The 14,315-nt window shown below is 39.8% G+C and overlaps 3 protein-coding genes across 3 annotated transcripts in view; all 3 read right to left on the minus strand.

The window, feature by feature from the left end:
- LOC130167817 (olfactory receptor 11A1-like) overlaps window positions 1–14,315 on the minus strand; it is a 55,382-nt gene that overhangs the window by 32,992 nt on the left and 8,075 nt on the right. The gene's annotated exons all lie outside the window — the stretch shown is intronic.
- Window positions 6,526–8,683, minus strand: LOC130167818 (olfactory receptor 10A3-like). Its single transcript, XM_056374317.1, has one exon. It carries the CDS (start codon window positions 7,471–7,473, stop codon window positions 6,526–6,528), a length of 948 nt encoding a protein of 315 aa, XP_056230292.1. The 5' UTR covers window positions 7,474–8,683.
- On the minus strand, window positions 10,219–12,864 carry LOC130167444 (olfactory receptor 10A6-like). Its single transcript, XM_056373655.1, has one exon. It carries the CDS (start codon window positions 11,585–11,587, stop codon window positions 10,637–10,639), a length of 951 nt encoding a protein of 316 aa, XP_056229630.1. The 5' UTR covers window positions 11,588–12,864; the 3' UTR covers window positions 10,219–10,636.

A 14,315-nucleotide genomic window follows, 5' to 3' on the forward strand; every position in this document is an offset into this window, starting at 1 on the left:
GTTCACATTGGCTACATGTCTGCTGCCTTGATGCTACTGCCAGCTCTATCTTTCTATATAGAATTTGCAGGTTACTCGAATGTTGTGTCGGTTTTATGTTATACTGCTGTATGATGTCAATATCACTAACAGGTCTTTTCTGTCTCTAGCCCGTTAACAAAGGAAGACAATCCGCTGTTGGCAGGCACACGACAAGCAACCAGTGTGGTCCCCGGCAGGCCGTGGACTACCGGAGCCAACTGCAAAAAAATTTTAAAAAACAATCATGCCGCGCAACCAGTAGCTCATGCTTGCAGTAAGCTACTAGATTTTACCGAACAAATTGATAACATGGGTAAAAGCGAGCTAACGGTATCAAGCTTACTGTAGCTGGTCACTAATTAAAACAGACATGTAACATTATGTAGCTATGAATATGCTTCTGTATCGAGGAGAAGAAATGCCAGTTCAGAGTCAAATTGTAGCCCTTGAGCAGCTCTCCATTTCAGAAATGCAAGACCAATATCGACTCTAGTCCTGTCCTAGAACGTGTTGTTATAACTATAATATACTTTGTCCATATTTCACATGTTTGATGAAAGTCCCACACTGAAGACATCTGCATGGTACTATGATGTCATTGTCATAGCACCACCCACTGAAAACAGGAAGTAACCCTTAAGTGCAATAATTATTTGATTTACTTGATGTTTTCATAGTCTGGTTTAAACTTGATATACAGGAACGTAATGCATGTTGGCAGTGTCAAGTGGTCTCCTGGCAGCAGCCCAGAGGTTTGCTGATGGTGAGAGCCCACATAATGCTGCTTGCAGCTTTAATTACAATTATTATTTTCAACCAAAAACTAAAGCCAGGTTTCAGAATCAGTCTGTGGATTGATTCTTTTGGAGTTTGCTGTTATTGTCATCATTCACTCAAAAAAAGTAAAGCTGGATAGTATGGATGGACTATAGACAAACACTGAACAAGCTTCAGTACCTGTTGTCTATCTGATGTGTATTATCACAGAGTGGTCTGAGGGGAGGTCATTATTGTCCTCAGCCCTCTGTGGACCAGTGGAAACAGTGATGAGATTTGCTCTGGCCAATTGGTCTCATTGGTAAACAGCTCTGTAATTTGTTTCTGAGGGAATTAGTGGAGACTGTAGCAAATGTGAATATTCTTCAGGGACAAACATGTTGATGTGCTGAAATAACTGTTGACCTGAGAAACTTGCTACAGTGATATAAGTTTCTCAACACCAGCAGCCTCTGAAGGGTTTAGATTCATTTCAGCTGAGAGTAAAGTTAGATTGTGCAAAAGTTTTCATTCTTGAGTATTAATTTAGATATTTTGTTATGAGTTTGTAAACACACTTACAGTCAAGTTCTCAAAGAGCTTTTTAAATGTTAGAAAGGAATCAGTAACAGGATGTGGACTATTCAATGATATTTCATCACAAAAAGAGATGATCAAGTCTGGACTGTCCATTCATATTTCCATATGAAACACTAACTCTAGTTTGCAAACATTGGTAAATAGACTGCACTTACAGTATATAGCACTTTTCTGGTCTTATCCACCAAAGTGCTTTACACTACAAGCCACAGTCACACACATTCATACAGCAGTTCTACTATATATACACATACACTGATGGAACAGCCATCAGAGGCAATCTCAATCAGCCTATCATGTCATCTCTTTCAAACTTTAAGTCTCTTCTGCTGTCAGCTGTTATTTCAGTGCATATTACTGCAAATGGCATATGTTCTGTTTACCTTATACTCTATCTCGACATCATTTAAGCTGATGTCTGGCAAAGGTTTTGGGTCCCAGTTCCAATATGCTGCAAGATATCACACCCAATTTTTCAGGCAGCCGGTCTAGGACTATTCGCCTAGCTCTATTGAGCAGCTCTCCACCAGATGAGCCAGATCTCCTGCTATCTCAGCTCCAAGATTGTGGAATCATTTAAGCCCCAGGCCTTCCTCTTTCACTGCTCCGCAAGTTGACAGTCCAAGCAAAAAGCTGCGATTTGACCTTGACACAGTATCTGCCACTGCCTGGGAATACTCAGCTACTCCAGCCGGTTCCTTGTTGCGCTTACTCGCAGCCGCTAAAGGAGCTGCTCCATTCAAACCATCAGTACAAATCTTGAAACCCTGGAAAAGGCTCCAGCCTCCGCCTCATCTTCATCGACCATCACCACCACTCAGGCCTCCATGCTGCAGCCAGCCTTTGTGCCCAATCACACTCATACTATGGAAGCCACTCAGCCACTCAGCCACTAGCCTCAGCCATCCCACCCCCTCTCTTAGCTAAGCCATACATTTGTAAAGCAGAAAATTTACATTCTACATTGCCCAACCAAACATTGACACTGAATTGCTGCAACTTCTGTGGGAGTTCAGGTCACATCACCACCCTCTGTCCTGCAGTGCCATTCCAACCAATCTCCAAGGCCGCTTCTCTGCCTGATTCACAGCCTCCCACAGACAAGTCCGTCAGCAGTTGCAAAGATGCTCACCCTTGGTCAGTTTGCCCCTAGTGCATAATCCCATCCCAGATCCCTCCACGGCAAGAGTACCAATATGGTTTGAAGACATTCTGACCAATCATCTCTCCACACCAATGAATTGATGTTTAACAGCAGAATTGTCCTCTCACCCTGATGCTGTGTTTGTAGCTTATCTACAAGTATTTCTCAGGGATTTCTGGTTTTGGTTCTCACTTCTCCTACAGTTATACAGTATATGTGGCAAAAAATATTCAACCTGTAGTTAAAGAGCGAGAGATAGTTTCTTTGTTGATAGAGAGGGAGGTAAATAAGGGGTGTATTATCGACCCATTTTAGTCCTCTCCATTTTCTGTTTTTTGCCAAGCCCCATAGGTGTAGACACAAGGAATTATTTAGGGAAGATTCCACCAGAGCCATTCTCTCTTCATTATGCCATTGTCCATGGACAATGGACTCTGGTACCTGTACCTGTTAAACAGAGTCAGGATCCCTCCTGTTGTTCATCCGCTGGATGACTTCTTGCTCATAGATCTGTCTCAGAACTACTCAGGCTCATCTCTGTCCAAACTGAAACATTGTTTTCAGGCTCTCTGAGTCCTCCTGTCAGACAAAAAAAACATAGGTCCAGATACATGTCTGGAGTTTCTTGGCATCACACTGGACTCTATTGAAATGAAAGCCTCCCTTCCATTTTGAAAAGTTGCAGTGCATCTGTGACATCACTAAGTCTTTCCAGGCTGCTAAAAACTTCACAAAACAACAGTTGCTCTCCCTCCTTGGACATCTTAACTTCGCCATGCGCATCACCCCTCAGGGCCGCTGTTTCATCTCCCATTTACTGGACGTGGCGTCTTCTGTCCCAAATCTGCATGATCCCATCTGTGTGTCTGTGTGCTGCTCTGATTTGCGCTTTTGGTCTCATCTGCTTGTTCACTTGAATGACATCCCTGTTTTTTATGATGAACTGGTGCATTCCTCTGATTCATTGCAGCTCTCCATGATGCTGTCTCATCCGTGGGTTTTCGAGTTCTTGTTTCAAGGACAGTAGTTTGCAAGCTGCTGGCGTCCCTCCTCCCATCTCGACTCATCTTCTGCACTGTATGAGATTGATCCCATCACTGTAGCATGTTATGTCTGGAGTTAGCATTGGAAACGCAAACACATCTCAGTGCTAACATCAATATAAGGTGCTCTTCATCAAAAGATATCATTCCTTTCATTAGAAGCATCACATGGTCGACCATTAATCACAACTTCATCATCATGGCCTGTTACATACAACACACTAGATGATTTACTTTCCCGTTTCAATTTCCATTTCTATCACACCCTTTTTGCAAAGGATGTTGTAAGTACTCAGAGATGGTGTGTTCTCCCCATATATTGGTGCTCACTTTGATGCTGTATTCCTATTGGCCTTTTATGCATTCCTTAGAGTTAGTGAATTCACTACTTCCTCTCAGCCATTTTTACCTTTCTGCAGCCAATCAAGGCATTTCATCTTCCTCCTTGCAGCAACGGTGATGATGTCATACTCTGCTTAAACCTCCTACATTTGCTCACATATCAGCGTTGTTCTCAAAAACAAAATATCTCTGAAGTCCCAATTCCCTGGTAAGTCCCGGTTATGGCGGCGTTAGCAATACCCATATCTCATACTCTAATGAAAACACTTATTCTCATAGATTTCCATTGTTTTGAAACATTTAGGTTAGGGTCTTCCGGACCTCGTTCATTCAAAATGGTTATCAGGAACTCAGCATGGTCCACATGACCATATGCAGCGCCCATGGTATTTTCAGTTTGGCTGATGGGCATTAAATTTCTGTTGCCATTTTATTTAAGTTTGAGAAGCATCAGGCCCAGTGAAAACATGCCCAATTTATTACATAACATGTAGCACTCCTCAAAGACTACTGGAACATCTTTGAGCACCTCTTGAGCCTCTTCTTTGACCACTTAATGCTCCCTGGAAACTTTGTAAGGACAGTAACATCCATATCAAGGACCACAAAACCCATTTCATTATTATATGATTATATCACCGCAAACCAGGTCCTTGTTGAGCATCATTCAAATGTTATCTCATATGACATCACCATAAAAGTAAAATTAACATTTTCAGAGGGTTGCATTTAGATAAACAACAATAAAAATGTATGGCCGTGAAGGTGTAAAGTGAAATTTGACAATGTAGACACATGTTGTACATCCAATGATGATTATGATTTGGGCGTAAGAACAGATGGGACCAAGTTTGGCCTGTTCTTGTCTAGATCATTTTGTGTTGACAGTCGGCAGATCAGGTCATATAGATTGCGATATTCTAAGGTCTAATCGCTGCCAGTCATTCTCATGAAAATTTTTGTAAACATTTTTTGTATTTGCGACTAATGTTGGTGATCTGTGATGTCAGTTGTGTGTCACCTGAGTGAAACATGCTTGTAAATAAACAGCTTTATGTAAAGTAAAATGATGAGGCTGAGCTGTTTCTCCATGTTTGTTTAGGTAGAAGTAAATGCAACACTTGGCATTTTTACAAGATTTAGTGTATGGTGTTATCTACCACCAGAGCTGGTTACTGGGGAGTTGTTCAATGTGTCCAGACCAAAAATATCTGTACAAGCTGATGGATACAATCTTTATGTATGGTTTGTCCAGTCTTTGTAGGTTTATGCTAGTCTCCAGCTTTATCCCAACACAGTGTCCCCTTACTTAACTATTCCCACGGTTTTGTTCAGTGAACAAGTTCCATTTACTCATGAAGCCCTTTAGAAGAAGCTGAGAGAATAGCTCAGTAAGTTGACGTTGTTGCAGAACCTTTACCATAGCATGTAGTCAGCAAGTTTAATTAGTGCCACGGGTGCTCAGCTTAAAATTCCAATTTTTCCCAAAGTTATTCCCAAAATACTGGGAATAAATAATGCATTAGGAATGCATTGGAATTTTTTTCTACAAAATTTCACCTTTTTTCTACAAAACTTCACCTTTTTTCTGAGTCACCTAGCTCTCTCATACCTGCACGTAGAAATATGATTCAAACTATAAAACGGAGGAAAACTTCTGCTCTCTCCAAAACACAACCGTTTTTACATAACATGTAAACTTTTCAAACTATGAACACTCAAAGGAGGAGTGGAAATCACTTTTTCTTCAAAGTTAGAGTGACAGCGTCAGTTGGCTAGAGTGTGTGAAGCAGTAAAAAATAACCTTTATTTTTATTTTTATTTTTAACTCGAGCTCGCGGCCAAACCGTAAAAAGGAGACAAATAATTATTTCTCAAAATGTAGACATAGTTGTTGGGATTCATAAAATGTAACTTTGACAGGGAGAAGATTTTTTACCCTAACCCTAACCCTATCCCGGCAGTAGCCCCCGTGGCACTCAAATTTTCCCTGGAATTTTCTAGTTGCAAATTACTGCTGCTGTGCTGCAGTGTTGTAGTCAATGTAGTTCCTGTACAAGTGTGCCACTTAAGAGATAATGCTGTTTAAAAACACTTTTATACTCTTTAAATAATTACGGGTCTGTTCATTTACTTACTTATAAATGTCTCTGTATCAACATATAATAATTCTACTACCTGACTTGTCTTAACAACACTTCCATAGATGAATATTAACTGAACTCTGAACATGTCCATTACAACACCTCTCTATGAGCTTGGACAGATTAGTGAACTGTTGTTGAGACACAATAACTTATTCATTTTAAGTTAGCTATTTGAATTTTAAGTCCTAATAATTTATTTAGAGGCTTGTGGTTGTATTTTCACCAAAGTCAAAATTATACATTTGTTTAAGAGTCTGGTCAGTTATTAGTTAAGTTGTTATGAGGTGTTGAAGGATCGTTTATCACTGACTTTAAATTGTTTACTGGAACTTTATTTTGTTCTACAACTTTCCATCATTCTATCATTCCATCATTTAATGATGATACAGCACAGGGTTTAACTGCACTGTGGTGTCTATTTAAATCACCAGACACTTCAAGGTAACATATAAAAGATTTTCTGACTCTTTCTTTACGTTTGATCTGTGTGACCACTCAACACTTTATAGCAGAAGAGATGTTTACATGTATTTCGTATTTTGGACATTTGCAGTCCGAACATGACAGGATTCAACAGTGGTTGGAGAATCACAAAGTACAGAGAAAGGATGATGCGCACAACACTGGGAACACTGGTCATATCAAATCTGCTCTGAAGTATCTCAAAGCTGCAGCCAAAAGAAAAGTTTAAGAGGGAAGCAAGCTGAGGTGTGCAGGTACTGACAGCTTTCTGTCTCATCTGTTTAGAACCAGAAAAACACACTTTGAGAATCTTCATGTAAGAGAAAAGGATTGGAAGCAGAGGAACTACGATGGTGAGAACAACACCAAACAGTCCATAGATGTTGTTCACTTTAGTGTCAGAACAAGCCAACTTCACTACAAGGTAGTTATGACAATACAAACTGTTGATGGTGTTTCCACACAGTGTCAACCGGATGTTTAAGGATAAAGTGATTAAGAATTTCACAAAAGAGTACAACCATACAAAAATAATAAAGAGAAACACTTTGTTAAATGTCATACATGTGTTATATTGTAGAGGATAACAGATAGCGAGGTATCTGTCATAAGACATGACGGCTAAATTACAAAACTCTACATTTACATATGTGTATAAGGAGAAAATCTGCAGGAAACAAAACGGCACAGAAACAGTGTGAATGTCAGAGAGGATCTGAACCAGCAGGAATGGAAAGAACCCTGTGCTACCATACAGTTCATTTACAAACAGGCTGCACAGAAACAGGAACATGGGTTCATGTAAGCTTCTGTTCAGACAGATCACCACAATCAGAGAGGAGTTGGCAATAATAATTACAAAGTAAAGCAGAGAAGTTATCATGAAATACAAGTATTTCAAAGTTCCAACATGCAAATAAGCTCCAAGTATGAAATAAGATAAAGTTGAATTTACCATAATTCTTGTTTAAATGATAAAACACAGAGGGCAAATGATGATTTCCTTCTAATTAAAATTATATGCTTTTTACAAAAGTATCATTTGATGAACATTTGTCTTCTAACACTGCCTCACTGGACATGAAATCTAATCCAGAATAAAGAAGAAAAATTCACCATGTCACCTTCACTGAAACAGTTGCAGACTTCTGTTGGCTGCTGCTACATCTGCATCTTTTTATACATTCTGAGAACAGATGGATCCTGGAAGGCCAGTCCCATCTTAATGGCAAGACCCACCAGGTTATTGATTGACAGGATCACCTGAAGTGACTAATGACCTGTTTAAGTGATGTGCCTGATATGTGATTATTGTGCATGTTGTAAAATAAGTCAGGAGTTTTGGTACACTTGTGTCATATGTTCCATGTTGGCCAGTCAACCACTGTTTCAACTTAAAGCTATCCATCCAAGCAAGCACCAATCAGTGGTCTGTGTACGTTTTATGTATCAAACTGGGGCTTTCTTTTCTCTTTTAGCCCCATTTACAGCGGATTTATATTGTAAGGGAGGTGTGGTGATTTAACCCAGTCTGGATCACATATGGGTCATTTTCCAACACCCACCCCAAGAGAGAAGAACTGCTCACCCTTATAAGCGACTGTTGTTTCATTTTACAAACATGCCAGAATCTGTGTTTGGACTGAGATATTTACAATACTGACAGTCTGTGGATTGATGTGCTTTCTATAGAAGTTTGCTATGAATGGATTGTGGACTCTAGACTAGAACAGTCTAGAACAGGCTTTTGACATTTACATTTACATTTACATTTACTCATGTGTCTGACGTTTCTATCCAAAGAGACTTACAGTGAGGGACATCACTGAAGCTTCAGTGCAGTAGGAGACCTTGTTGTAAGGACTAAATACTACATCTATTTAATAAGTGAAGGAGCTCAGGTAAAGAAGTACAGGTAAAGTTCAAAGTAAGTTCTAGTTATACATGTAAGGATGTTAAAAGTGATAGGAGGGGAGAAGCTCTCTGAAGAGAGAAATCTTCAACAGATTCTTGAAGATAGAGAAGGACGCTCCTGCTAATGATGTTGTATAGCACAAAGAGACATGACCAGGAGATGATGCTACATCCTCAGAGAAGGAGAGCTGGTCATCAAACATGACACCAGGTTTCACTAGACCTTGTTCAGGGTGAGAGATGAGGAGGTGATTTTGATATTTATATCGTGATGGAGAGACTGATCGGCCGGCATGACTAGAAGTTCAGTCTTAGTGGGATTGTCTGGTGGGAATTGGACCTAAGGAAGTGGTGTATATTATGAGGAGGGGTCCCAGTACTGATCCTTGGGGCACTCCAGTGGGAAGGGGATGGGATAAGCCATGAAGGGGCTTTGCCTGAGACATATTGGAGAGTGCGGATAGCAGGATGGTTCACTGTATCAAAGGCTGACTTCAGTATCGTCCATCCCTGTAAAGAGTAGGTGAATTGTAAAAACTGCATCTATTTCTCATCCGTCCATACATGAAGTGTGACCACTCCTCTGTTTTTCTTCCTAAACTTTCTATCTTTTTTCCTTTTCCTGTTGGACAGACTTGTGACTTTATGAATAAAATAAGCTCATAGTTAGTTCAGGCTCAGGTGAGCCCTGAACCCTCAGTTATGCTGCTATAGGCCTAAACTGCTGGGGAACTCCCATGGTGCACTGAGCTCTTCTTCCCTCTCTCTCTGACTCTCTCTGTCCTGATTCTGCAGGTATCTCTGATGCAGCTGCAGGATCCAGATCTGAAGGTGCAAGGAACCTGGTTTTGTAGTTTTTGTATGGCTTATTATCATTGTTCTGCCGGAAAATGCATTTTTGAGGGGCTTGGGGTATTCAAGCTCATCAAAATTGGCACACATGTAGTGACTGGGCTTGGCGTGGCCAGCAGGCTCATAGCGCCCTCAAACACAGAGCCATGTTGGGACAAAGTTGCTTGAATGCTCACGAAATTCGATGGGATTGTAGCTCTCATCATTCTGGTTATAATACATATTTTAAAATATTTTTTAAGACAAAAACATTTTTCAGACAAGAAGTCAGCCATTTTGGTTTCATGCACCAATTTTCATTTTATGAACACTGTTTTCAGGTATCCAGGATGCAAAAAAACTCATGAAACTTTTCACCCAAAAAACCTTACATGTACATGTTTCATGAATTTAGCTGAATCTGATGATAGAGACCACACCCATTCCCAACGATAATTTGTTTTCACAAAATATGAAAAGTTTATGTCATGTAATCGGTGGCATGGATTAGTACAAAATTCAGTTTATTTGATCTTGGGTCATTACTACTCCACTGGCACCAGGTGCTGCTCATTGAAGAACTGTTGTTATAATATTGTCTGGACCTGACTTTGTGAAGAGCCTTGAAATAATATCTGATGTAATTTAGTAACTATACAAATAAACTTGAATTGACTTGAAATTGAGTGGATGCATCTTTGTATGAGTGAGAAACCTTAATGAAAACTATTTAATACTAGAACTCAGAAAGTTGTTATCCTCAAACTGACAGTGAAATTGTGAATTATTTGAATAATTTTATATTATTTTGGACTGTATTCTAGGGTGGAGGAGGGGTGTACGCTGCACATCTCATCATTGGTTAAGAGACACACAGGTTCTCAGTGTCTAAGCCACTTCCCTGTGAGCTCTGACATCAGTGTTTCCTACACAGTCCAGAAACATTCCTCTGGTAAATTTTGACCAGTTCAGTAACTTATTTCGCTCATCATGCCTGATTTTGCTCCTTTGACCAAGAATCGAACAGAAACCTCACACCCTGTCAGTTACTTGTATTCACTTTATTTACAGTCTTACCTGATTAATGTCAGTCATCCAAAATATCATACCCGCCTGTCATCAGGACTTTATGGATTGTAAGACCTTTGTTAAGGTGTTTGACCTTTTCTCCATAAAACTGTTTTTAGGCTCATATGTATAAAGACACAACTATATACTCAGAAAACAGTGTACTTGATACAGAGTCATTTCCCTCCAAAACTGTCTGAACTCATGTTAACTCTGTGCTTTGCTTAAATTCAATTACTAGGATGTTAGTTCAGCACAGCACACGTCATTCTGCAGCTTTTTATGAAATGATTCAAGAAAAGTGGTACCTACATAAGATCTCTGTGACCAGTCAACAGTTTACCACTTAAGAGGTGTTTACATGTGTTTCTTATTTTTGACATTTGCAGTCCATACATGAAAGGATTCAATAGCGGTTGTAATACTGAAACATATAAGGACAGAATGACTCTTAGCACTTCAGGAACACCGGTCATATCTAATCTAGTCTGTAATATTTCAAAGAAAGCACCACAAGAAAAGTTGAGCAGAGACACAAGGTGAGGTGTGCAGGTACTGACAGCTCTCTGTCTCGTCTGTTTAGAACCAGAAAAACACACTTTAAGAATCTTCATGTAAGAGAAAAGGATTGGAAGCAGAGGAACTACGATGGAGAGAACAACACCAAACAGTCCATAGATGTTGTTCACTTTAGTATCAGAACAAGCCAACTTCACTATAAGGTAGTTATGACAATACAAACTGTTGATGGTGTTTCCACACAGTGTCAACCGGATGTTTAAGGATAAAGTGATTAAGAATTTCACAAAAGAGTACAACCATACAAAAATAATAAAGAGAAACACCTTGTTAAATGTCATACATGTGTTATATTGTAGAGGATAACAGATAGCGAGGTATCTGTCATAAGACATGACGGCTAAATTGCATAACTCTATATTTGCATATGTGTATAAGGAGAAAATCTGCAGGAAACAAAAAGGCACAGAAACAGTGTGAATGTCAGAGAGGATCTGAACCAGCAGGAATGGAAACAACCCTGTGCTACCATACAGTTCATTTACAAACAGGCTGCACAGAAGCAGGTACATGGGTTCATGTAAGCTTCTGTTCAGACAGATGATAACAATGAGTAAGATGTTGACAAAAGCAATTGAAATGTACAACAATGCAGTCAACATGAAACAGAGGTATCTCAAATTTCCTACATCCATATAACCTCCAAGAATGAAATACGACAAAGTTGAATTAACCATCATTCTTATTTAAGCAACAACAGTTTTCAAGTGATAGAAATATTAACCTCTCATTGTCTTCTTGTTATTTTTAAATGTATTTATGTTATTACTCAGCTTTACTGTGACATCTGCTCCACTGGCCTGTTCTTTAAGAATGTTCATCAAGTGAGATTTAAAAGAAAAATCTCAACCTAAAGTTAACATTTACTCCCTCACTGAAGGTTCCCTGACATTCACATTACACACACTATTCATCATCTTCATTTGTCTACCTGCTTTATACCTTTTCTTGACATCAGGACAGTCCCATTTTATTACCAATGCCCACTGACTGGTTCAGTGATTGGCAAATGGCAATTGTATGAACTGATATCCTCAAGGGCTGAAAAGTTTAGTGTTAAGGCTAAGTTTGTGTTTGGATTAAACCTGGAACAGTCTGTGTCCAGTTCACACTCTGATCTGTGAAGTTCTGTAAAGATAAACAAAGTCCTGGATATGATCTAGAATGATATGGATGTGTGATTCTGTTAGACAACATTGTGTGTCTGCATAAACAGATTTGGGGTTAACTGACTCCCTTTTCCTTGCAGATATGGAAAGTATGAATTTGTGCAGAATAGGGAATTATGGGAAACCACCGGTCTGAGATCTATCTGAGTTTGAAAGGAGAAAGCAGTGACATATTAACTTTATACCCAATTCCCTACAAGTATAAAACAGTAAAGCACCAGGCTAACATCTCCCTATAACACCTGTGCATGTTGGCAAACTTGCAGCCTTTTTGACTCTGTTCATTCATGAAGTGAAACAACTTCAACTTTGCACAAGTTGAAACGTCACATGGGCGTCTTTTCTCAGTGTGCGGCTCCTCTTACAGCTTCCTATTGACACTGCATGTAGTTAACACCATGTCCAAATCTGCCTGGAATTCATACTTGACAACCTGAGAATAAAAATGTTGAGGCATGACTGATCAGCACATCAAGAGTTAATATCAAAAACAAATGCAGATGAGACATTTAAACAGTTCACACCAGCAGCCTAAGATGATGCTGTTGGTAAGAGCCATTTTTCAGTAAATCAGGCTACTTAGCTTAGTTTGCTGGACCCAGATAAGCATGTACGTAGGGAGTATCTTGAGTCCTTGAGCAAGACAAAGGTCACTTGCCAGGTTCATCGACCCTTTGGTCCAAATCTACACATGGTTTGGACATCATTTTGTTCAGTGTAAAATAAGCTGGGTCTAAACTGATGTGAAGATGGAGTAGTGAAACAGAAGAGCCAGATGAACGTCTCAAGTTTCAGCTTCTGATTTCAACTAGAAACTGAATCCCTGGTAAAACACCGAACCTTCTGCCAAGATCAAGTTTCTCTCCTTTGTCTATGGAGTGGACTTTTGACCCTGTCTCCGCATAGACCCCAACAAAAAGTGAAAGATCACCAGTGCTGCCTCAGCTGTGTGTGTCATTTCAAAACATCAAAAGCTCCATTCACTAACCTCAGGTTCAGTTAAAACCAGATAACAGGAAGTTATCCTGGGTATGTTGAACTTGCTTCATAGACCACAGACCTCTGAGCTACTTCCACCCTCTGGATCACACAAAATTTCGTCAGTCACGACCAACATCTACCACATCTACAGAAACAGCCTTCAGACTCCACCGTACGACACTGCATCAGCACGGTACAAGGACTTGACCTACACAGCAATGGACTACTTTTCTCTTTATTAAAAAGGGACTGAACTATAAATCAAGCCTACACTGTATCTACTAAGACTGCTGTTAATCCCTGCATCAATATGAAACCAGCTTCACACTGATCAAACACTGAGTATTGATTCTGGTCTCAGAGTTGGTGTGACCCCTGTATACATGACAGTAATCACTCAGTTAGAAACTGACATCTAGCTGGTTAAACTATCATGTTCCAGGACCTGGTCTGAGGGGAGGTCATTACCAGTCCTCTGTGGACCAGTCACACCAGTGCTGAGGTCTGCTCGGGCTGACTGGTCTCACTGGTAAACAGCTCTGTAATTTGCTTCTGTGGGAATTAGTGGAAACAGTGTCTGATGTGAAGACAAACATGTTGACAGGCTGAAATGACCTTTGAACTGAGGGACTGGATACAGTGATCTAACTTTGTCAACACCAGCAGCCTCTGTGGGTTTACATTCACTTCAGCTGAGAGTATGGATTGTGGGTCAAAGACGAGATGTGCCCAAGTAATTTTATGATTGTTTATACATAGATGACATACAAAGTAAAACTACAGTATCTACTTTAATGTTTCAAATAACTTTTGTGAAAATACATTGTCAAAACATGAATGGTGAAAAATCACCATTCAGTGTGATGGTCATTAGAACATCATTTGAATAAACTACATATTCAATTCTTCAACATTTTGTGTAATAATCATGAAAGCTGGGGCTGGCATCATAAAGTTAATTAAACACAAGTCTTACCGTTAGAGGAGTTGAAGCCAGTGAGTGTTGGTACTGAACCTCCAAAGAGCGGTGTCCTTCCACTCAGTTGTCCCTCTCAAATGCTTAACCAACTGTGATCTTAAAATATGTTTCTCAGAGTGGAGAATGAGTTTTTGCACATTGGTGTGGCTGTGCAACATGTTAAGGCATGTTTGAAAGCCGTCAGTACATCAGGTGTGTGTGATTCTGTGAGAGGATGTTCTGTATCGTCCAATCCAGAAATTTATCAGAGAATTTTTCATGAATAATGATCCCTCTCAG

This window comes from Seriola aureovittata, chromosome 4 (assembly GCF_021018895.1).
Source record: "Seriola aureovittata isolate HTS-2021-v1 ecotype China chromosome 4, ASM2101889v1, whole genome shotgun sequence".
In the NCBI taxonomy this organism is placed as follows: domain Eukaryota; kingdom Metazoa; phylum Chordata; class Actinopteri; order Carangiformes; family Carangidae; genus Seriola; species Seriola aureovittata.